The sequence below is a fragment of the Bidens hawaiensis genome, unplaced genomic scaffold (genome assembly GCF_021521415.1).
Source record: "Bidens hawaiensis isolate Kalapana, Puna unplaced genomic scaffold, B.hawaiensis_p1.1 tig00048819_1, whole genome shotgun sequence".
NCBI lineage: Eukaryota > Viridiplantae > Streptophyta > Magnoliopsida > Asterales > Asteraceae > Bidens > Bidens hawaiensis.
Genome location: NW_027498717.1, coordinates 52,753 through 69,899, shown reverse-complemented (window position 1 = coordinate 69,899; position 17,147 = coordinate 52,753). Strand labels below are relative to the sequence as shown.

The 17,147-nt window shown below is 34.6% G+C and overlaps 3 protein-coding genes, 1 long non-coding RNA gene and 1 other non-coding gene across 6 annotated transcripts; 2 read left to right on the top strand and 3 right to left on the bottom strand.

Moving 5' to 3' along the window:
- Positions 1-1,556: 1,556 nt before the first annotated feature.
- On the top strand, positions 1,557-2,831 carry LOC143597660 (uncharacterized). The gene has a single exon (XM_077076099.1). The coding sequence runs from the start codon at positions 1,725-1,727 to the stop codon at positions 2,829-2,831; it is 1,107 nt and encodes a 368-aa protein (XP_076932214.1). The 5' UTR covers positions 1,557-1,724.
- Positions 2,832-3,841: 1,010 nt separating this feature from the next.
- Positions 3,842-8,154, bottom strand: LOC143597655 (beta-glucuronosyltransferase GlcAT14A-like). Its single transcript, XM_077076093.1, has 5 exons — positions 7,848-8,154; positions 6,798-7,051; positions 5,093-5,168; positions 4,881-4,996; positions 3,842-4,470 (listed from the first exon to the last, which is right to left on the bottom strand). The coding sequence occupies exons 1-5, from the start codon at positions 8,084-8,086 to the stop codon at positions 3,956-3,958; spliced, it is 1,200 nt and encodes a 399-aa protein (XP_076932208.1). The 5' UTR covers positions 8,087-8,154; the 3' UTR covers positions 3,842-3,955.
- A 2,584-nt stretch (positions 8,155-10,738) lies between these two features.
- On the top strand, positions 10,739-10,824 carry TRNAY-GUA (transfer RNA tyrosine (anticodon GUA)). Its single transcript is given in 2 exon segments — positions 10,739-10,775; positions 10,789-10,824. It is a non-coding gene; the product is annotated as a tRNA-Tyr (tRNA).
- Positions 10,825-11,979: 1,155 nt separating this feature from the next.
- LOC143597659 (uncharacterized) lies at positions 11,980-12,450 on the bottom strand. The gene has a single exon (XM_077076098.1). It carries the CDS (start codon positions 12,448-12,450, stop codon positions 11,980-11,982), a length of 471 nt encoding a protein of 156 aa, XP_076932213.1.
- A 2,971-nt stretch (positions 12,451-15,421) lies between these two features.
- Positions 15,422-16,298, bottom strand: LOC143597648 (uncharacterized). Of its 2 annotated transcripts, XR_013146966.1 has the most exons (4): positions 16,234-16,298; positions 15,896-16,124; positions 15,708-15,802; positions 15,422-15,501 (listed from the first exon to the last, which is right to left on the bottom strand). It is a non-coding gene; the product is annotated as an uncharacterized LOC143597648 (long non-coding RNA). The 2 variants fall into 2 exon arrangements; XR_013146965.1 differs by lacking the exon at positions 15,422-15,501 and having other exon boundaries at positions 15,635-15,802.
- Positions 16,299-17,147: the final 849 nt, after the last annotated feature.

Here is a 17,147-nt window from a genome sequence, read left to right as displayed (position 1 = left end):
AAACTAATTAAAAAAATAATAAACGAGACAAGTCCGAGCTTGAAAAAACAACTTACGAGACGAGCTTGAGTTTTATAAAAGGAGCTCGAAATGAGCTTCGTAAATCGAAACAAGCTGAGCTCGTTTGCTCCCCTAGCTACTATATGAATAATAGGAGCCCAGTAGACTTACAGAACGACTCAACCTATATAAGTAAAGCCTGAACTCTACACATATATATGTGTAGTTATGAACTCTTTACTTTACAGGCCAAAATGCATTATATATTTATTAAAAACTAACATTTATTTTTCTCATTAAATCTATTATTTATCAAACTATCAATTTTCAACCACTCATTTTTTCATGCATCATTTTTAACCTTTGTTATAATAATAAAAAGTATCAATACTAATACATTTATACACATCGGTGTTATTATATTTGTGTTATACTAAATTCAACATATATAAGTATCTAATATTTATACATTTAAGTGTTATTAGTATTAATACATCAGACGCATATGTATTATCCTTTTTATCAAATTATAACTTACATAACTATTCAAATGTTATAACTTATATAATTATATGTTCAACTATAACTATTGTATTTAACTCATAATATATTAAAGCCTTGCTCCTGATTGAATATAATACCTAAACATCACAAAAATAAAAATTGAAGTTTATAACCAAACTTAAATCCGCAGCGCGCGGATAATATTCCTAGTTTAATTAAATTATTATCATATGCAGTGTTGCAAAAATCTCGACTAGTCACCGATTAATCCTCGATTAATCGCTAGTCTCCACTTCATTGGTTAATTTCGGGCTAGTCGACCAATTAATCCGTCAATAGTAAAATCCGGCCAAAATCGGCGGTTTCCGGTCAAATCAAGCCAAAATTGTTGGCTTCCGGCAAGATTCCGACCAAAAACAACGATTTTCGGTGAGATTCCAACCAAAATCTGCCGTTTTCCGCGGAAGATTTCAGCAAAAACCCCTGGTTTCAAGCGAGATTCCAACCAAAAAATGTTTGTGTATGTATAAAACTGAAAACTATATACAAAAATGTGTGCATGTATATATAAAACTGAAAATTATACATTAAAGTCTGATCCAATTAATCCCGATTAATCTCGACTAATCCCGATGAATCGCTAGTCCCCAGCCCACCGCCCGACTAGCGACTAGCGATTTTTACAACCCTGGTCATATGCCGTTATAATCCCATAACCGTCTTTGAAAATAGATAAAAAAAAAATTAATATTTTAAACCAAAGACGAAGAATATTTTGCGCCTTAAATAAACTGACAGTCTACTATTCAGTTAACACACTCTTCTTCCTTCCAGACATGTTATTCTCTCAGATCCTCAAACATTCATCAACAAAACCATTATTATTATCATTAATTACCTCCAATTCAACCTTCTGCACCAAAACCCTAGAAACCCTAAACCCAATTAACCCCCAAATCATTACTCAATCAAACATACTCTGCAAACTAATCACAAACCATCAAGATCCTTCAAAGCTAGAGTCTTTATTAAACTCCAATCAAACCCAAATTCAACTGACCCAAACCCTAGTTCATCAGGTCTTAAAAGACCTATCCAATGCGGGTGTTTTCGCTCTTTCGTTCTTCCGATGGGCCGAAACACAGCCCGGCTTCACCCACACACCCGATACCTACAACGCCTTAATCGAATCCCTCGGTAAGATCAAACAGTTCAAGACTATGTGGTCAATTGTCAACGAAATGAAGGCAAAAGGCGTATTGGGTAAACCGACATTCGCGTTGATCGCGAGGCGGTATGCCAGGGCAAAGCGGGTTAAGGAGGCCGTGGAGGCGTTCGAGAGGATGGAGAGGTTTGGGTTTGATGTGGGTGTGTGTGATTTTAATCGGTTTTTGGATACCTTGTGTAAGGCGAGACGGGTGGACTTTGCGCACCAGGTGTTTGATAAAATGTCCAAGAGACGGTTTAAACCGGATTTGAAGACGTTTTCGATACTTTTGGAAGGGTGGGGCCAGGAAATGAATCTTTTGAAGTTGGATGAGGTTTATCGCGAGATGAAAGCGAATGGGTTTGAGCCGGACGTGGTGGTTTACGCTATACTGATAAACGCGTATTGTAAAGCGAAGAAGTTCGACGACGCGGTTAAAAAGTTCGACGAGATGAAACGGAAGAAGATAGAGCCGACTGCGCATATTTATTGTACTTTGATTAACGGGTTAGGTTCGGAGAATAGGTTAGCCGAGGCTTTAAAGTTTTTCGAGTTGTCGAAGTCTTCTGGGACTGGTATCGAGGCTCCAACGTATAACGCGGTTGTGGGGTCGTATTGTTGGGTGATGCGGATGGATGACGCGTTTAACGTAGTTTACGAAATGAAAAGACGTGGGGTGGGTCCGAATTCGAGGACTTTCGATATTATTCTTCACCACTTGGTGAAAGCGGGGAGAACGAAAGACGTGTGTATTGTTTTCAGACGAATGAGAGACGAGTTCACATGTGAACCGAGTGTGAGTACTTACGAAATCATGGTGAGGATGTTTTGTAACGAGGGTAAAGTGGATGATGCGACGAGGGTTTGGGGGGAGATGAAGGGTAAAGGGGTATTGCCCGGGATGCATTTGTTTGCGACTTTGATTAACGCGTTGTGTCGCGAAAAAAGATTGGAACTTGCTTGTGAATATTTTGGAGAGATGTTGGATATGGGTATAAGGCCTCCTATACATATGTTTAATAAGGTGAAGCAATGTCTTGTTAGTGAAGGTAAAGAAGATGTTGTGATGGTATTGACTCATAGAGTTGAGAAGTTGAAAACACTTTTGGTGGTTGGTTAAGTGGTTGATTCATTTTAGTTCATTTTGTTTGAAAGATAAATATACCCAAAGAATTATTATTCTCATTGATTTCAAAATAGCAAGTCATTTGTTTTCGGGATCAAGAGTACCTGGAACCGGACTCGATCTATACCTGAAAATCGATTATGGGTCATATCCGAAACCTGGCTTTTCCGATACGCAATATATAAATCTATGTATTTTTTTTTGAATTTTTATATATTTGTAATATTTTTATATGTTCTTTATTTATATTATCATATTGATTTTGAAGTTATTAGCAAAAATATGGACTCGAAACAACAAAATGTTCGGCCTCTTAAAAATCCCGATATGTACCTGAATAATATTCGGAAATAGGGCTTCCTCTATACTTGAAAATAAGGTGTCAACATACCTGGGTATAGGGTACTCAATTCCGTATACTACCCGTAACTGGTGACACCAGGTATGATTTTTCAAGCTAGTAACCGGACTCGAACCCAACCCGAGTCTGGCCAATACTCGATTCTCAAATACCCTGAAAAACAATGCACTTTTATGTTATTTATCTATATTTACCATATTGATTTTGAAGTTTTTATGCGAAAAAAAAAAAGATATGTCGAGCAACCCCTTAAAAAACCCGACATGTACACAAAGAACCCCAGAAATAGAGTTTTGTTTCAATACCCGGAATAAGGTATCAACATACCCGGGTATAGGAAACATGGTTCCATACCCTACCAGTAACCCAGAACACCGGTTATTTATTTTCAAGCTAATAACTGGACCCAAACCCAACCAAGGTATGATCAATACCCAAAAACAGGTATTAGAAAAAATCCGATATGAGCTCCTAACATAACTTTCTTCTATCATTCAATATATTTTTTTTATATAAATATAGTTAAAGATTTGTTTTTTTCATACTCATATTTCCTTTTCTAAGTTCAAACATTAATTAATTTATATAAAAAAAAGATGGAAGGCCTTTACAACATACACAAAACATGTTTTACTTTGATTCACCTTCACCACTTTACAACAAAACTTGAGAAAACAAACAAAAAAACACTACCCCAATCAAAATAATCTTTATAATATAACCAAAACAAAAGCATCTTCATATTCAACTCATTTTCTCATATGCATTGATTTGATTCCAACACAGAATCATCTACAACACTCTTTAATCCCTCTTCAAACTTCTTCACTTGATCCCCCGGTCTCAAAACGTTAACATCGTCCCACTGCGAGCACGGGTCCACGAACCACCCCCGTCTGGCGGTGCACCACGCGCCCATACCGGGCCGGTTACCGCTACGCTTCAAGATCTTGCTATCGATCATGTCCAACACGGGGTCGTTCTTCGCAAACTGTCTTGCGAACGCAGCGCCGCTTTCGACCATTTTGTCGTAGTTTGACTTGTTGAGGAAAACCGGCTCCATTTTGGGAGGGTTGTCCCAGACCATGTACCGTAGGTCCGCGTTAACGGTTGTGTTTTTGAACTCGGGTGTGTTGCAAATGACGGTATGGAAGTAGACTTCTTGAGCTAAAACCACGTTGTTTACGTACATTAAAAGGGTACGAGGGAGATTATCCCACGCGATAATGCAGTACTCGAGAAACGAACGGCTTAAAATAACCCATGGAGATCCTGAAAGTGACAAAAACGGGTCGGTCAGTCAAAGGGTCAAACGGGGTTGGGGTAAAAACGTCATTTTTGGTCCTGCAGGGCTGCTCGGGTTGACCAGGACGCTTTACGTCTTTTGCGTCAAATATGATTCGGGTTAAATGGGTAGTTTCGGTAACACTTTTAGTCCAGTATGCCAGATATGATTACAAATATAATATTAACTAAAATAAAATAATCTACTTTTTAATAAGAGTATTTAGGTTGCTTGATGCGCTAACAATACACTTTAAGCCACTTTTGAATCATCTGACCCGTTTGACTGTTTCATTTTGGGCAAAGTTCTTTATATGACTAGTTTGGCCCGTTAAGAGATAAAACAAAACCGAATAAACCGATTCATATGTAAATTATAAGAAGCAAGAGAACTTTGCCTGTGAAAACTTTGAAAGCATTAGGCAATGCCCGTTTTTCGGTGGCCCGGAAGATTTGGGTTCGCCTTGCTAAGTAGAGACCCGGGTCAACTACAATTGGCAGAATTCTTTGACCCCTGAACAAAAAATAAACTTGATATCAGTTCAAGTGATTGAATTTAGAAAAAAATAAAAAGAAGGATAAGTATGGAGTCTAACGAAAGTATGCTTACTCTTTCCATCCAAGATCACTGGTATGATCGATGAAATTCGAATCTCTGCTAATGGAGGAGAATGCATGCGACAGGTCTGATTTAGAATATACAAACATAAACCACATGTGAGATTAAATGTAAAATTATAAAAAATAAATAAAATAAAAATTCTAATGATATCAAAGTATATTTATACATCTTTTAGTTTTTAAAGTTACATGTCTTAAACTCGTATGCGTATGTACATATGTGCGGATGCTAATGCATATAGGTCGCTTTATTGTGTAACAGGGAAAGTACAGTATAAGGAAATTATGTAGCTTAATATAAACAAATATTTTCGTAGATGGTAACAACAATCACAAAATGTATGGAAACATCACAATTCGCGTATAATATTTTCATAGATGGTAACAAAAGTAAATGACTAGGCGTTATGCCATTATATAGCACGATTAATTTGCGTGTGTTCATAGTGCATTTACTTGAGCATCATTCAGAGAGAAGCTTCCTCTAGAATGTAAGCTATTATATTACTTTGACCAATATTTTCGTTAATAGTAGCGGTTAGGTGACTAAGAGACTAGTGTAGTGACACGATCAAGGTCAAACCATAGTTATCAAAGGCGCTAGGCGCACTTAAGGCGCATAGGGCTCACCTGGGGCCTAGGCGCTAGGCGCACTTAAGGCGCATAGGGCTCACCTGGGGCCTAGGCGTGAGGCGCAAAATAAGTGAGGGCCTAAGACAAAAAAGTGCACTAAAATAAAAAAAATAATTATTAATATATTATGTATTAGAAAGAAAGTTAACGTACAAATGAAATTAACGTGCTAAACGTGAGAATCAAGTATAGTAATTATATATACAAGTAGAGTAATTACGACATAGTACTAAAATAATACTATTCTTCATATATAATAAACAAAGGCTATTCGTACCAAAAGCTCTAAAAGAGTCGAGATTCAAATGTAATTCCAAAGTTGAATAACAAATTGTTCAAAGTACCAAAATGTTCAAAACATAAAAACCAAAAGGTCAAAAAGTAATAAATAGTAAACGTTCAAATGACTATTGTTCTTGATCCGTCATCAATGCCAGTAGAGGTGTTGTCACCTTCAAGAAGCGAGGGCCTAGGAACTGGAAGCGCAGATATTGGGCCTGGCCTGGAAAATAGGCCTAGGCACAAGAAGCGAGGGCTTTTAATAACTATGGGTCAAGCAATACCAATAAATTTGGAACTTAGGTATCTTAAACTTCTAACATACAGCTAAGTAACTTGGTGCCTTTGACAGCTATGAATAATATAATACACTTCAAACGCCAACCGAAAAATAAAAAAGAAACAAAGCCCAATCAAGAAAGAAGAAAGCCCAAAAAAGAATATAAATACAATTATTTAAGGCACCCCGTCCATGCGTGCCTCCGTCACGCCTAGTGAAAAAATCCCACGTTGCCTAAGAGCTAAGCGCACGTGCACTTGGAAAACATTAACTACACAGATCTAGCCTATTAATTACAACGAATCTCAACAACCAGTTCATATCATCAACGTGTCGTTTCGATGTGCACGCTCAAACTTCAAAGCACACGTGGCATCTTAAACAATCATAATCCTAACCGGATAATAACATCTTCAAAGCTAACTAAACCCTAACTATCATAAACATCTTAATCACAATCATTTAATTGCACAACAATAATAGAAACGAGAGTAAATTATACCATCCTGTGTCAGCAGAGGATAATCCATTGCGCTAAGAGTAATAAACCAGTCCCAATCACCATCAACCTTCAACAAAACCGCAGCCGCCCGCAAAATCGCAGCGATATTACTCGCTCCCATATACGTCGTCGCATCAGGCTTCCCAATCACATCCACATTCCCAAACGCCCTAACCGCCGGCACCGACTTCACCAACGCACTCAACCTCCTCCGTTCGTCATCCGTTCCCTCAGTCCCTATATGCAACAAATACCTGTTTCTTGGGTCCTTAGTAAATTGAAGTATTCAAGGTGTAACATTTGAAAAAACTTATTTGTGGGTTTTAATGGGTTTTTATTAAAGCTTAATTTTGCTACTTGAAATAAAAAAAAAATAATAAAACACCTGTTTCTTCGAACCTTAGCAAAATTGAAATATTCAAGGTGTAAAATGTGATATTAAATAATTAAACAAAATAACAGAAAAACAATTTGTGGGTTTTAATGGGTTTTTATTAAAAGTTAATTTTGCTACTTAAAATAAAAATAATAATAATAATAAACCTGTTTCTTGGATCCTTAGCAAAATTGAAATATTCAAGGTGTAATATATGATATTAAATAATTAAACAAAATAAAACTAATTTCTGGGTTTTAATGGGTTTTTATTAAAACTTAATTTTACTACTTAAAATAAATAAATAAATAAATAAATAAAAAACCTATTTCTTGGATCCTTAGCAAAATTGAAGTATTCTAATTTCTAAGGTGCAATATGTGGAATTAAATAATTAAATACAATAACAGAAAACTAATTTGTGGGTTTTAATGGGTTTTTATTAAAACTTAATTTTGCTACTTATATAATAATAATAATAATAATAATAATAATAATAATAATCCTGTTTCTTGGATCCTTAGCAAATTTAAGTATTCTAAGGTGTAATATGTGAAATTAAATAAAATAAAAAGAAAAACTTAAAAACTAATTTGTGGGTTTTAATGGGTTTTATTAAAACTAGGTTTTCTGCTAGTTAAAATTAAAAAATGAAAAAAAAACAAAAAAAAAACCTGTTTCTGGGATGATAAACCGTAAGCAACAACCGGAAAACCCTATCCACGTCACCACGGCTGCCGGAGATGTAATACGCAAACGCCGGCGGGTACCCACGGCCTCGGCGTACGGCGGCAGACGGTGGCGTAGTGAAGTTGTACGAAGAACTGAATCCGCCAATTGAAGATATAAAGATTATTAAAGATATGAATGCGGCGAAGAATAGTGTGAATAGCCACTTCTTATCAGCTGCCATTGAGAATCAAATGGTGGGTTTGAGTGATTTGAGCATTGAATTTGAGTTTAGAAGATGAATTTGGTGGATTTGTGTGAATTAGGGTTAGGGTTTTGAATTGAAATGATTTGATTTGGGGGAGATAATAAGTAATATGGATCTGATCTGTGTTTGTTGATTGTGTTGGGGGTTTTTAATATTATTAAAATAATAATATAAGATTGAAATTTAATATTAAAAAATAAATTTTATAAAATTTTAAAATATGAAGTAGAAGAAGAAAGACAATTGTATTATTATTATTATTATTATTATTATTATTATTATTATTATTATTATTACTATTGTATAAAACTTGTGTTGAAATATTCCAAAAGGGGTAATTTTGATAATAGTAAGTTAGTAACACTTGATATTATGATCAAGGATTAGTTTTTGTTAAGTTAGTTTTAGTTGTTATTGTATCGAGAAGTATGTTGTCTGCAAGTTGTTAAAAGCGTTGATGATGTGTTAATTAGCATGAACGGTTTTGTTATAATTGTCTAGTAAGATATGCAAAACTAGACTTGATTCATGGGAACCAGATTTATAGGTTGGTTTTTATTTGGCATTTTTCTTCTTTGTCTGCTTTATTGGCGTTAGAGATTTTGTGAAAAGGTTTGATTGAGTAATGGAAGGAAACGAGGTTGTTTAAGTAAGATTTAGCGTACGTGGAAAAGAATTTGAATCGTTTTATTGTGGGGTAAGTTGTGATCTTATTCTTAAGAAATCGTTTTTGTTAAGTTAGTTTTAGTTGGCGTATCAGGAAGTATGTTGGTTGTTGAAAGCATTAATGATGTGTTAATTAGTGTGGACGGTTTTATTATAATTGTCTTGTTATGTATGAAGCACTAGACTCAGTCCACGGGAACCAAATTTGCAGGTTGGTTTTAATTTGGCATTGTCCTTCTCTGTCTGCTTTATTGGCGTTAGAGATCTTGTGAAAAGGTTTGATTGAGTAATGGAAGGAAGCGAGGTTCTTTAAGTAAGAGTTGGCGTATGTGGAAAGAGATTTGAATCGTTTTGTGGCGAGTAAGTTGTGATCTTATTCCTAACCTTGCCAGTTAGCTTTTGGAGGTTGGGTTCTCACTATCGGTTTAAGTAAGAATTCTTCTAAAAAAGGCTTTTCTTCTAGTCTTTATCTTGAATATTTCTTATTGTCTTTCCCTTCATATTGTATCAACTCTGACATTAAGAAAGTATCGGCGGGGAAGCTTTCTATATTGTGATGAGCACTTAAAGTTGAGCATTCATGCTATCAGTTTCTAGTTTGTGAGAAGCAAGTTTTAACATAAGTGAAGGAATGAGAAAATCACGACACAGTGATGCAGATTGTGGACGTAACAAACAATTGTGAAAGGTTAATGGTCTAAAATCTGTGATGAAAGCGCGAATTTGAAAAAAAGATTGAGAAGATAATCACGTAAGAATATTTGGGTAACAACGTTAAATATATTATTCATAACTATATCAAAGATAGACATTATGTATTTACGGTAACAAACATCAAATAAAACTAAAAAAAATAACAAAAATCAAGAATTCTAGAAAATTTAAAATTTTGATACTCTTTTTGTAAACTTCGGTCATATCCGATATGCTAAATAATAACTTAAAATAATAATGCAATATGCATATCATATGTAAACTAAGTGTCATAAGGTATTTTACTACCAACGTATTTATCAGTGTATGACAGTATGCATCAACATATAATACGTTGGTGGAGTGGTGGGTGTATTATATGCAATATGTATGTCACGTTGACATGTTTTTTAGCTTAAAACTTGTTAACATCGATCCCAAACCTAACAACACAAATGACAAAGATTTTAAACACCGTTTTTAAGCTATCATTCAGATCGTGGCAAGCACATAATGCAACAACTTAATCATTGAACGATCAAATCACCATGTTTAATATGATCTCGGTAATAAAATCATCATAACTTCACTTATCACATCTTTACCCCTCAAATCCCTAAAATTTGATTGTTCACACGATCGACTACACGTGTGCTCTTTTTTCCACCCGGTTGATCATACAACTACTTGCGTCACACGTTTCAATCCGATTTAGCACACAAAACTTTCTATATAAATAGTTCTCATTTATCCCATGGAATTTCATAGCATCCAATGTCTCTCCATCAAGATTAAGATTATCAACTTAATCCATTCTGTGGTAATTTTCAAATCTTACTAAACATAACTTAGATGTAAAGTGACACTACACTATTTAGTATTTATTTGGTATGTATACACACCCCTATGTATACATTTATATTCCGATGGTTAATTTTTTTTAACGACCAACAAAAAAGTATTTTATTAAAGACCCAAGCACTTACAAAATTGGCGTACCACTTGTGAAATAAATGAGAAAATACATGAATTATATTCGAAACCTGCATCAATCCTCTAATTATGTTCGAAACTTATCGTTTGGATTTCTTCCGCCAAGCCGGTCACGTTTATTTTAATAACTTATCACGTATATTCCAATGGTGTAACCATTTTTCTCAATAAATAATATAAACCGCAAACAATAAATAATGTAAAACAATTATTCCAATGGACTGCAACGGTGATTAATAAAATATTTATAAACGTAAGGTGATCAAAAAACATTATCCGACCTTAGCTCAGTTGGTAGAGCGGAGGACTGTAGTGTGTTCATTGTTATCCTTAGGTCGCTGGTTCGAATCCGGCAGGTCGGATTTTAACTTTTTAATTTCATGATTCGTTGTGTTTTTTATTTAAACAAATTATCAAACTAATAAGTTAACGCTCTTGACAGTAAATTCTAGAATAATGTGAGAGAGATTTGTAAATTATATGTATAGTTATGAGTGGTTGTGAGTAGAGGAAAGAGACAATGTTACATTGGAAAGTTAAATGTAACACGAAATGCCTATTCATGGCTTGTAAATAAATCGAATGAACAAGAAGTGCATGTTCATTCGTTTAAATGTAACCGAACTAACAAACGGAAATGAAGACTTAATCGAACGAATTTTCTTGTTCATGTTTGTGTTCATTTATATCAGTTCATTAATAGTCTAAACACATGTAAATGATCGAACATACACAAAGAAAATGAATGTGTACATCTTCGTTTGTTAGTCAATCACCCAATGGTTAGTTCTAAAATTTGTTTGGCTTGGGAATATTAGTATAACTATAACTAATAACTAATAGACAAATTTAAGTGAATATATGTAAAGACAAGTAAATAATTGAGTATAAATGAACGAACGTTCGTAAACATAAATATTTTCTAATTAATATATATATTAAATAGGAAACTGAATTCTCCACACAAAAATACTATTCAATTTACTATTCAAATTATTCATAATTTTATTTTCATTTTCTTTATTTTACTTTTATTTTCAACTAATTAAAATATTTAACAAATCATATTATCTTTAAACTCTAAAGTTGGACAATGGTCGGCTTTACATGTTTTATTTGTCGGTTAAACGATTTACTTAAACTTTGCTTTCATAGTTTCGTGTAGTTTGTCTTTACAATTACCGAAACTCTTTTCATGATTTAAAAATATCACGTCGTCGCATGGTTTTATATCCAAGTTTCAACGTTTAATACATCGCCTTTAAAATATTTTTTTGGCTTACTAATTTATGTTTATGAATTTGTGTTGGTACCGCTGATACTAATCGAATTTGTGTGGCTCGCAGCTTTAACGTGTCGGTTTTTTTTGGTTCTACATATGATAATTTGTTGTATTGGCATTGACGGGTTTATTTGTATATATAAAATCGAAAGTTTTTTCTTTCGACTCCTAAACTACATCAAAAGAATAATCTACTTTCTGCTCGATGCCAGCATTCTATGCTTCTAAACAAACTTCACTTAATAAAAATCGGCTCCTCGGTAATCGTGTCCAACGCCGGCTTCCTCGACCGACAAACCGCCGCCCTAAACCCAAACTCCGGCACCTCCACCGCCTCCCTCGGCCGCTCCTCCACCGCCACTCCGTCGCCCATCTCCGCCCCGGAAATCCGTTTTCCGGCCATCCAAAAAACCGCCATATCCGCCGGAGTGACCACCGAATTCACCCGCCTCATCGGAAACATGATAAAAACATTCCCGGGGTCCAACTCTACGTCGGCGGAGAGCGGGGAGAATCTCCGGTTGATGGTCAACGCTCGGGCGTTGACCAAGAAAAAACCGGGACTCTCCAACATGATCTCCGCCGCGTTGACGGGTTCCCGGAGCTGCCGGACTTCGCCGGAGGGGAATATGACTCTTGCAGCCTTGTTGGTTTTCATCAATGGAGTGATCATGATCAAACTACATGCTGACGTGTAGTTTCCCATTATTGTAGTATTTATTAATAAAAACGGGCTAGTAAGAAACTAGACAGGACGAGACATAATTACAAATCGACACGAAAAATGAGATTTTTTTTGGGTCTTGAAGAAATAATAATAATATTAATGTTAATGTTAATGAGTTGATTGATATAAATATGTGGTGGTGGTGTGGAGGAAGAGAGGAGGAAGGTGGTGGTGGCCTGGTGGGAATGGGATTGAGTTTTAAAATTTAAATAATAATAATTTAAAAATGAAAATAGTAGTCAAAGTCAAAGACACAAGGTTAAGTTGGTGACATGTGTGTTATGAAATGGTCAATGTGTGTGTTTTTCTTTTGGTTTTGTTAAAGTTGTAATATAGTTTGGTGTGTTTTGATTAGTGCCTTAAATAAACTAAACAGTTTGGTGAATTATTTGTGAACAGTTTAATAGGAAATTTATTTATGTTTGTCTGTTTAATAATTGAACAAACATGATAAAGATTTATCTTTAGTAAGTATAACGAATGAACACGGACAGAGGCAACGTCGGTTCAATTGTGCTCATGAACGTTTGGTGATGTGTTTGTTTATTAGAAATTTACTATTGCTATTTTTATTCATATATTTATTTTTTACTATTACTATTTTGATAATATTATATTTATGATTACTATCTTAAGATTTTTTTAGATATAGTGTGGTGTACTTCTGTTAGTGTCCTATAGTGTTCGGTAATATATATTCATAAGTTAATATATGTTAGTTTGTGTGGGTTTATGTTTTGTATCTACTAGTGTCATTTAGTGTTTGGTAACAATTGTTTGTCTATCTGTGTTCATTTGTGTCCGTTTACAAATTTAATGAAGCGACATAGATGAACACTAATGAGCTCAATTCCTTAATGAACGAACGCATACATGAAATTACGTCAGGTAAAGGTTCATTTACAGCCCCAGTTTTAACTGCGTGTATTTACTTATTTTAATGTATGTAGTTTGGTTTTTGTTTATTATGAATGAATATAGATGTAAGTATGTTTTCCTTGATGACATGCGGCAGGGATCTTTTGTCTTTGATAACGACAGTAAAAGTTAGGGGCTGTTTGGTTCATTCAGATCTGAATGAGTCAGATCTGAATGAACCTCTGTCTCATTTAGCAACACCAATAAGTCTGAATGATTAAGACCTAATTTTAACCATTCAGATGTTTTTCTATTTGGAACCAAACAGTCTGAAGTCTGAATGAATCAGATGTTTACATCTGAATTGTTCCATTCAGATGTAAACAAACAGCCCCTTAGTTAAAAGTGATATATTTCGTATTACTTATATGAATTATTATTAGCAAGTGAATCTTGAAATTCAGCTTTACGGACTTCTTTTATTAGATCATATTTGTTTTTTGTTTTTGTTTTTTTACTTTTTAAGTAAAAGAGCTTAAAATATGAAGTGTCATGTAACTTTTAAGATTAAAAAGGTGTCTCGAGATTGTATATAATGACAGAATTCCATCATGACATATAACTTGTCTGGTAAAAAAATAAAAACGCTTAAAATTAAATGTTACTTAATTTATGTAATTTTGTTTTCTAAATGTTGTGATACAAAAATAGTTAAATCTAGAGATGCACAATCTGGTTTAAAACTCAAAACCGGTTCGGTTTAGTCAACAAAAGTTAAAACCGATTTATATTCGGTTTCGGTTTGGTTTGAAGGCGGTTTCTTACCAAGTTACGATCGGTTTCGGTTCGGGTTTTGACCGGTTTTAGCCGGTTTCGTTTCGGTTAACCGGTTTGGAACCGGTTTTGGTGGAGAAAATAACAAACCGGTTCCAAACCTACGGTTTCAATCGGTTCCAAATAGTGGCGGATCCAGAAAATTTTTCACAGGGGTCGGGATTTCTTATGGTCGGTACTAATACAACTGTCGGGTCGAATTGGTTCGGGTCGAATCGGGTCATATTTATAAAAATAAGGATTACCAAACAACATATTAGATAACAAATATATTAAAGTTGTTCTCTACAAGTTTTCATTTTTTGAAATCTAACCATTACATCATCTACTTTAACATTGACAAGCAAGTATTTCTCCATGTAACAAATACAACTGTCGCTTAAATTTTCATCACCCATTCGATTACGCAAATCGGACTTCACATACTTCATCGCCGAAAAGGATTTTTCAACGATTGCGGTTGCGGCGGGTAATACGAGAGTTAACTTTAATAAACGATACACCAATGCAAAGGAATGGTGTTTCTTTGTTTGAACCATTAATTGAATAAGACTTGCTAAACCATTCAAGTTTTTAAATCGTTTATCTCCTTTCAAATTATCGATGTATGTCGCAAGTTCAACCGGGAGTCTTCTTTTATCACTTTCATCAAAATCATATGGGTACAACTCGACTAATCGTAATATTTTTTGGCTTAAAAATTGGATTGGATGTTGGACTAATGAACTTGTTAATATTAAAGTCAATTTAATAAGAAAAATTGTTTATATAACGTTTATATAATTATATTTATAAAATTGTCATTGTATTTTTTGTTAGGGTTAGTCTCAAAATCTCATGGGGGTCGTCTCGAAATTATAAAGGGTACGGCTTCAAAGTTTCACAGGGGTCGGTGCCAAGATTTTACAGGGGTCGGTCAGAAATTTTTTGGTATATTAACACTAAAAAAAGGGGACGGGGGACACCCCTCACTTGTTAGTGGCTACGCCCCTGGTTCCAAACCGGTTTCTACATAATCGGTTCCAAACCGGTTTCTACATAATCGGTTTTAAACCGTTTCGGTTTTGGTTCTGTTAACCGATTTATTTACCCACCTCAAGTTAAATGAAACCGAGTTTTGTAAACAAACTCTTGACTTGGGAGTTCAAAGTCATTGGCTTTTTATTGGTTTATGAAGCTTTCCCTTAATTTAACTATAACTAGTTTTTTAACCCCCGCGATGCGGGGAGGGGGTTGAAACCGTAATCAGAACTAACTTAGATCTGGTGACCGAAACTCAAATCGTATATCAACTCTAGAAATCTTTAAAGATAATGCTTGAGTAGTTGACCTGCATTTCTTGATATGATCAAGGAGTTTTGACTCCATTAACAAAACTTGTATTTGAATTTTTTTGGTAAACATAATTACTCTTAAGCCAGTAAAAAAAGGAGCACCTTAAATTTATACAATATTGTTTTCTACATAAAGATTATACATATACAGAGACGACTTTCATATTTGTCTTGTAGAAAGAAAAAAAGGCTCAATAGCAGTCCACTTACAAAATATATGGCCTCCGACACTGCATCTAATCGGCTTTTAAACACAAAAAAAACGATCATCAAAACTCAAACCAGAACTGCTATCATGTTTTTGCCTACAATAACACACAAATCATGCTTATTTTCTCGAAATTTACTTAGAAAGCAATTAATATAAACTATAAAGTTATAGATTTAATTGAGCTAACCTTGATTATGACATCAACTCATATGTATACAGATTCAACCAAGGAACAAAAGCTTCACGAAGAAGTCTTTTTCTGAGATGGCTTTGCAGGCATATCACTCGTATCTAATTTCCGTTTATTATGATTGTTGTTGGTAGTGGTGGAGGCGATCGACAGTTGTTGGGCTCTTTCCTTGACCCTGAAGTAGGTCTTTTATAGAAAACTGTAACTTCCATAAAGTCGCTTCACTCTCCACGACACGTTAAGAAACATGATGTCACAACACATGATGACTAACTTAAAACAATACAATTGTGTAAGGTATTAAGTATTTTACCCAAATTTGTATACATTGGTACCTTTGTTTTTGGAGAAATTTCTTGATCAGAAATGATTTTCTTGACACCAACTAAGAGCCTTAGAGTATTCCACTGAATCCAGAAAGAGGCATGTAACTAAAAAAAATTATCAAAAGTCAAAATCGTGTTGACCAAATCTCCCACCTATCAAGTGTGTTGACTTTTATAACAAAGATCAAAAGAACACCAATTAAGTTGCAGATAATTTTCTTACATGGTTATATAGTACAATGAGATGACTTTAATGAGCATGAACACAAAAGTCACACCATGCATAGAGAACTAATGTATACATATTAATGGGATCAAGCATAAATGCCAACCATATAGCAAGACCTTGAATACAGTGGCTCACAATGTTATGATAGTTCAACTTATATCTTGTTTTATCTTCATAAAACTTTGCATCTTATCTCATAATGCTCACTCTGCAAACTTTGCACCTAAGAAGAAGAAAGATTAATTTACCGAATCGGCTTGACAATCCATTGTCTGCAGCGGCGACGACCCAGCACATTCAAGTTCTCAAAAGTGAGTTTGCAAAAACAACTATTCATCTTGCAAACTTATTACAAATATTATATTTTTTAAATTGAAGTTTTTAAATGTCTTATATAAAAAAGTAAGCTAAAAATAGATGATGGCTTTGACTAACTTAGTCAACTTAGTCAAAACCCAGTATTAACCACTTGTTTGGCCACTTCTAGAACACCAAACACTTACTAGTTGAGGAGCTTTGGTCACAATGAGTTGGCTAGTGTATAGTTTTGATTATGTACTTCAAATATAGACAGAATTATAAATTTTTCCTTTAAAAAAAGCCAAATTACGGATCGTGTTTTTTTTTAGTTTCCTTGCAGACGGTGTACTTTAAACTTTTTTTTCTACACGTTATGTCCTTTACGCTAACTGAG

Coding starts and splice junctions, on each gene's coding strand:
- LOC143597660 (XM_077076099.1), top strand. CDS start 1,725: ATGTGGTCAATTGTCAACGAAATGAAGGCAAAAGGCGTATTGGGTAAA.
- LOC143597655 (XM_077076093.1), bottom strand. CDS start 8,086: ATGGCAGCTGATAAGAAGTGGCTATTCACACTATTCTTCGCCGCATTC. Junction 7,052..7,847: donor GTTTATCATCCCAGAAACAG/GTTTTTTTTTTG, acceptor CCCAAGAAACAG/GTATTTGTTGCATATAGGGA. Junction 4,997..5,092: donor AGTGATCTTGGATGGAAAGA/GTAAGCATACTT, acceptor TTTTTTGTTCAG/GGGTCAAAGAATTCTGCCAA.
- LOC143597659 (XM_077076098.1), bottom strand. CDS start 12,450: ATGGGAAACTACACGTCAGCATGTAGTTTGATCATGATCACTCCATTG.